This window comes from Culex quinquefasciatus, chromosome 1 (assembly GCF_015732765.1).
Source record: "Culex quinquefasciatus strain JHB chromosome 1, VPISU_Cqui_1.0_pri_paternal, whole genome shotgun sequence".
Lineage (NCBI taxonomy): Eukaryota > Metazoa > Arthropoda > Insecta > Diptera > Culicidae > Culex > Culex quinquefasciatus.
Genome location: NC_051861.1, coordinates 71249538 through 71256548, shown reverse-complemented (window position 1 = coordinate 71256548; position 7011 = coordinate 71249538). Strand labels below are relative to the sequence as shown.

At 52.5% G+C, this 7011-nt stretch overlaps 2 protein-coding genes across 2 annotated transcripts; both read right to left on the bottom strand.

Moving 5' to 3' along the window:
- Window positions 1-462: 462 nt before the first annotated feature.
- Window positions 463-2184, bottom strand: LOC119770343 (uncharacterized protein K02A2.6-like). Its single transcript, XM_038265025.1, has one exon. The coding sequence runs from the start codon at window positions 2182-2184 to the stop codon at window positions 463-465; it is 1722 nt and encodes a 573-aa protein (XP_038120953.1).
- A 118-nt stretch (window positions 2185-2302) lies between these two features.
- On the bottom strand, window positions 2303-5195 carry LOC119770337 (uncharacterized protein K02A2.6-like). Its single transcript, XM_038265018.1, has 3 exons — window positions 5108-5195; window positions 4192-4607; window positions 2303-4126 (listed from the first exon to the last, which is right to left on the bottom strand). Exons 1-3 carry the CDS (start codon window positions 5193-5195, stop codon window positions 2303-2305), a joined length of 2328 nt encoding a protein of 775 aa, XP_038120946.1.
- Window positions 5196-7011: the final 1816 nt, after the last annotated feature.

Genomic DNA, 7011 nt, shown 5'->3' with positions numbered 1-7011 from the left:
TAAGACAACATTTGCCTGAGTTTCAAATAGGATTTGTGAATCTTTTTCCCCCTGAAGTCAATCACAGTTATCGTTTCTTGAGACGAGAATTATTTGATCACGCTTTCCGCCCTAATATCAGAAATTTAAGCTAAAGGACCCAATTGAACGACTATTAGTTACCTGTTCCACCTTAAGTTATTGGGGAAATTCTCATATCTCGGGTAAGTTTTCAATTATCGTAACAGCCATCACGACTGTTATGTCTTTCGCTAATAACAAACGCGAGTTAGAGACTAACATTAGAGTTTATTTTAAGTCTAGAAACTAATTTTAAGTAAGAGCGTTTACAAAACGTGGCTTTGCTTTTTCGTTGCTCGCTTTAGACAAAGCTGTCACCTCGCAAGGTGTACCAACCGCACAACGTTGAATGTGTTGGTGCGGCGTCTCGCTATGGCCAGTGTTGCCATAGCATCTCCCTCTTTAAGACATTACGTAGTGATCGAACCTCGGCGGCAGCCGAACCTCGCGTCCACTCCTGGTGATCGTCGTCGTCGGCACGGGAACGGAACTCGGCGGAATACTTCCCGTCGAAGCCCGCCGGATCGGCCGTTGGATCACAGCTGGTTCCGGTCCATCGTTGTTGCCAGGTTGCTCGGTGATTCCTGGTTGGTTCGCGCCTTCCGGTTCCACCACAGCTGCTTGCGTGGCGTCCTCGGTTGTTGGTTTAGCGAACCCAAACTCGCCCAGAAGAATGTCCAGCGGAAGGTTAACAGCGCGACCGCGCGCCTGCGAATCCGCTGACTCGTGCCGTGGACGAAGCTGGTTGATATGCGACCGGATCAGCCCCGAACGTTGGCCGTCCAACCACACGTTGTAGTTCACCGAGCCGAGCCTTTCAATGACCTTTCCTGCCTCCCAGTACCAGTCGTTCCGCTTGTGCACCTTCGCATACACCAAGTCGCCAGGTGCAAATTCTCGTCTCTGGTCGTGCTCAGCTGTCGTCTTCATCTCAGCAACCGGTGTTGGTGGTGGTCGCAGTAGGTCGAGTGTGGTGCGCATTTGACGTCCAAACAGCAGTTCACTTGGTGACTTCTGCTCGGTTGTTCCGCTCGGCGTCGACCTGTACGTTGCCAGAAACACGTCGAGTGTCTCCTGCAGTGGCTCTCCCTTGTTGATTTTCTTCATTCCTCGCTTGACGGTGTCCACAAAGCGTTCCGCTTGCCCGTTCGATTGCGGATGGTAGGGCGCGGTGAGGATGTGGGTGATTCCGTTCGCTTTGCAGTAGGACTCAAACTCGTCGCAAGTGAACTGAGCAGCGTTGTCCGACACGAGTACCATCGGCAGGCCAAGACGTGCGAACGTGCTTCGAAGAAACTGGATCGTGGCCCTAGCGGTCGTGGTCGTCGTCGGGTAGATCTCAGGCCATCGCGAGAAAGCGTCCACGATGATGAGAAAGTAGAGACCATCGATCGGGCCCGCGTAATCAATGTGAATGCGTTGCCATGGTCCCGCTGGTGTTGGCCAAGCTTCTGGTGGAGAGTGTGGGGGAGATTTGGCAGCTGCAGCACAGTCCGCGCACTGCTTCACCGTATCCTCCACCTGCTTGTCGATGTGCGGCCAGTAGACGAAACTCCGAGCCAGACTCTTCATCCGAACCATGCCCGGGTGACCGTGGTGCAGGCGTTGCAGGATCCGCTTTCGGTAGGTCTCCGGCACCACCACTCGTTGGCCGAAAAGAATGCAGCCCTGAGTCAGCGCCAGGCTCTCCTTCCGGTGGTAGAACGCCTTCACGTCCAGGTTGTCGATTTCGCTTGCGCTGGCCGGCCACTCACCTTCCAAGTACTGGACCACTTTCTTGAGCACCTTGTCCCGGGCGGTAGCAGCGGCGATCATCTTGGAAGTGACAGGTGTGTTGCCAACGGAGTCTTCCAAGACCGCCGACATGTCGTCCTCCAGATACAGAGCGGCGATAACGTACTCCTCCTCCGGCTTGGCCGCCGAATCGATGAGTCTGGAGAGTACATCCGCGTACCCGAAGTTCGCCGTGGAGACGTAGTCGATGCCAAAGTTGTAGCACAGCAGAACGAGTCCCAGTCGTTGCAGTCGGTTGGACGTGTGTGTCGGGATTCCCTTGTGCGACCCGAAGATGCGGAGCAGAGGCTGGTGGTCTGTCTCCAGAACGAACCGTCGTCCCAGCAGCATTCGGTGAAACTTCGTGACAGCGTAGACGAGCGCCAGAGCTTCCTTGTCGATCTGCCCGTACGCTTGCTCCGCCGGTGTCAACGATCTTGAGGCGTGCTGGATTATCTTCTCCGAACCGTCAGAAACGATGTCGGATTGTGGCGCCGATTCCGGTTTGCGAAGCGTCAGCGGCCACGATAATGTCCAGCGTCGGGTTGTAGTGGGTCAGCATCAGGTCAGACTTGAGCAGCTCCTTGAAGCGCTCGAACGATCGTTGGCAGTCGTCCGACCAGGCCCACTTTGCGTCCTTCTTCAGCAGCAGATCGAGTGGCCTACGCAGCTGGTGCATCTCCTTGATGAACTTCGCGTAGTAGTTGACCGCGCCTAAGAACGAACGCAGCTCGGTGAGGTTCTTCGGCGGTGGCATCTGCGAGATGGCAGACACTTTCCCCGGGTCGGTGCGGATTCCGTTTTGGTTGATGATGTGGCCCAGGTACTTCACCTCCGTCATGTAGAATTTGCACTTCTCGATCTTGAGCCGGAAACCGAAATCTTGGATCCGCTGCAGCGTTTGCTCCAAGTTCCGGTCGTGCTCAGCGCGCGTTCGGCCGAACACCAGCACGTCGTCGAGGAACGACGCCGCTCCTTCCTGGCCGGCGAGCATGTTGTCAACGACCTTCTGGAAGGCTCCAGGAGCGGGTTTCACTCCCGGCGGCAGACGCTTGACCTTGAACAGCCCCTTGTGTGTGTTCATAGTCAACAGCTTCTGCGACTCCTCCTCTACCTCCATCTGCAGATAAGCGTCCGACAGGTCAATCACGCTGAATAACTTGCTGCCAGCCAGCTTTGCGAAGATGTCGTCGGGGGTAGGGAGAGGGTACTTGTTCGCCTCCAGCATAGCGTTCAATCCGGTCGAGTAATCCGCGCAAATGCGGACCACCGGATCTCCGTCTGCGTCGCGCTGCGCCTTCCGAACTGCCACGATGGGTGCCGCCCAGTCCGAGTAGTCGACCGGCTCCAGCACTCCCATGTTCTGCAATCGGTTGAGCTCCTTCTCGACCAGCCGCTGCGAGTGGAACGGCACTGGCCGCTTAGGCTTGAAGACCGGCTTCGCCCCGTCGATCAGGAACAGCTGGATCTTCGTTTTCGTGCACCGTCCGAGTCCTTCCTGGAACACCGCCGGAAATTTCGCCTTCAGCGCGGCACTACACGCCAACGAGTCCTCCGCAGTTGTGAGTTGCTTGCAGAAGTCGTTGATCGGAATGTCGTACAGCCCGAAAGCTTCCATCAGGTCGCTCCCAAGAACCTTGAAACCGCGCACAGGAGTGACGTAGCACACGGAACGCTTGGTGGTCCCGCGGAACGTGACGTCACACTCGAACTCCAATTCCAGCGGAAGGGGTTTGCCTGAGGCTGTGGCCACCCGCAGTTCCGTCGGAATGGTTTCTGGGTTGCCGAGCAGCGGAAGTGAATCCGTCGAGATGATGGTATAGTCCGATCCGCAGTCGAGCTGGAGTTCGATCGGTTCGTTGTTGATCAGAACTTCCACGAACTTGCGCCGTCTGACGACACCTTCCTTGTTGACAGCGTACACTCCGTTTGAGTGTCCCCCGCCGTCGGCCCGCTTCTTTTTGTGCTTCTTCTTGCCGCCTCCAGGTGCTGTGTGTGATGCACCTTCTCCGGAACCGGAGGGTTTGGAGCAGCAAGCACAGTATCCTTCCTTGTGTCCCACTTTGCCGCACGTCTTGCAGGTGTGTTTCGTGTACGAGCAGTCTGCAACAAAGTGCATCTGCCCACACTGCCAGCACGGACGTCGTGGGGTTGCCTTGGCCGGATTCCTGTTGTCGAACTTCCGTTCCGGTTTGCCCGACTCGCGAAAGCCGCTGCGATCCTGCTGGACCGCTTTGACGGCCGGCTTCGGACCCTCAATAACAGCAGTGTCGTGTTTGAGGTTGTCCAAATGCTGGCACTCAATAACAGCTTCTTGAGAGTCATCGGGTGCTCCGCCGTCTCGCCTTCCATTTTCGCCAGCAACCGGGTCCGGATGTCCTTGTACCGCTCCGACTGCAGACCAGCGACAAACACCAGGCACTTGAACTGGTCGGAGGTAATCGTCCGGATGTTGAAATCCTCGCACGCTCGGTTGACGGTACTGGCGTACGTGACGAAATCCTCCGCATTCCGCTTGGTCGTCTGCAGACACTGGTAGCGCCGGAAGAACACGGACGTTTGGTGCCCGAACATCTCCTTAAGCGTGTCCACCGTGTCCTGGAACGATCTGTCCGGTGGGTTCTCCGGTAGGATGTAGTTCACGTAGCGGTCGTGATCCACCGAGGACAGCTTTCGCACGAGTAGCCGCACTTTGTCCGCTTCCTCCAGCTTCTCCCCGCCCTTGTTGAAGGCCTCCTCGTGCCGGGAGTACCACTTGTCGAAAACCAGTCCGCCTTGGGGATCGTAAACAAATTCCGGAATGGTGTTGGAAAGTGCTTCCATCAGGAACTCGTTGTCCTTCGGCTTGGAGAGCTGCTCAAGGAGAGCCTCCTGTGTTTTGGACTGGTTCTCCAAGTAGGCGGTGAGCACATCGACGAGAAATACACTCTCGCTGGCTCCGATGGAACTATCGTTCCAACCGGAGAGGCACGCACACGAAATTGCTGTATACATACACTGGAGCTCACGCACACAAATGAACTCATTTCTACAGGGCTTACGGGCGAGAGAATTTCACGATTGCTCTTTCTCTTGATTTTTGAGCGAGGGGACTGGCTGTGTGAGAGATTTTTTTCCGTCTTGCGCATCGGTTTGTTCGTTGCTCGCTATTTCATCGGCGTCGTTTTCGCTTCGCTCTCTTGATGCAGTTTTGGGAGAACGCCGAAAATTTGATGATTTGAGCGAGGGATGATATCTAAAAGCCCTCGCCATCGGCGAGGAAACGAGAAAATACCATCCCTGGCGGTGAGCTGCGCCAGAATCGCCGTGAGATCCGGCTGCTGCTGCGGCCCGTCCTTCTTAGGCGTCACCTTCGGGGGCATTTTGAGGTTAGGAACCCCGCTCGAACGCGAAAACCCGAAAACGCCGCAAACTACTCGGAACCGAACTAATCCTCGTCGCCAAACAATGTTATGTCTTTCGCTAATAACAAACGCGAGTTAGAGACTAACATTAGAGTTTATTTTAAGTCTAGAAACTAATTTTAAGTAAGAGCGTTTACAAAACGTGGCTTTGCTTTTTCGTTGCTCGCTTTAGACAAAGCTGTCACCTCGCAAGGTGTACCAACCGCACAACGTTGAATGTGTTGGTGCGGCGTCTCGCTATGGCCAGTGTTGCCATAGCAACGACCTTCGACACTTGTTTAATTTTTCTTAAAAACAAATCGAATTTTCAAAGTTTATAAGTAAAGATCATTTATAAGACGAATAGACGAATTATACCCCATATGATTTTACCATTTGGGGAATAGGTTGTTAGGTTATTTGGCAAATGCGCGCTGTCAAATTCCATACCTCGCGTTTTGTTTTTGTTGATCTTCTTCTTCGAATTTCATGGCATTGTTACAACAGTGTCTGCGGCACATTCTAAAATGCCACGCGGCGTGTACCTTCGAAATAAACGGACAATAATTCGTAAACGAGAATCAATCGAATAGCTGCTTAGTTTTTTTTTTAACAAAACGCTGCACCGTGTCCAGCTTTGGACGCTCTGGGAGGACGCTGAAGTCCACGACGAGCGTATTTTTGCAGACAGCGCAATGGAGCATTTCCATTCGAGCAGTTTTTGCTTTTTTCTACAATGTATTTCTTATGGAGCGAACTGTCTCGACTGCGGGTGCTCCATTGAGAGTCTTCCACAACGCGTTGTTTGTTTTGTGCAACAATAGCGGATTTTCGAGCACATTGCTACGTCAGGTGCATACGCGAGTACAGAGCCGAGTTTAGGACCTAAACCGAGCTATATATTGTCGATTAGTGCGCTGACCACGCGGACGCGCTGTCCTGTTTTTGCATGCTCATTTTCATTTCTTTTATGTCGCTGTTTGTGTGCTTGGGTGAGTGGTTATTATAATTAAATAATGGCATCATTAGTGCGCTGACCACGCGGACGAGCTGTCATGTTTTTGCATGCTCTTTTTCATTTCTTTTATGTCGCTGTTTGTGTGCTTGGGTGAGTGGTTATTATAATTAAATAATGGCATCATTAGTGCGCTGACCACGCGGACGCGCTGTCCTGTTTTTGCATGCTCTTTTTCATTTCTTTTATGTCGCTGTTTGTGTGCTTGGGTGAGTGGTTGTTATAATTAAAAATGGCATCATTAGTGCGCTGACCACGCGGACGAGCTGTCCTGTTTTTGCATGCTCTTTTTCATTTCTTTTATGTCGCTGTTTGTGTGCTTGGGTGAGTGGTTGTTATAATTAAAAATGGCATCATTAGTGCGCTGACCACGCGGACGCGCTGTCCTGTTTTTGCATGCTCTTTTTCATTTCTTTTATGTCGCTGTTTGTGTGCTTGGGTGAGTGGTTATTATAATTAAATAATGGCATCATTAGTGCGCTGACCACGCGGACGCGCTGTCCTGTTTTTGCATGCTCTTTTTCATTTCTTTTATGTCGCTGTTTGTGTGCTTGGGTGAGTGGTTATTATAATTAAATAATGGCATCATTAGTGCGCTGACCACGCGGACGCGCTGTCCTGTTTTTGCATGCTCATTTTCATTTCTTTTATGTCGCTGTTTGTGTGCTTGGGTGAGTGGTTATTATAATTAAATAATGGCATTATTAGTGCGCTGACCACGCGGACGCGCTGTCCTGTTTTTGCATGCTCATTTTCATTTCTTTTATGTCGCTGTTTGTG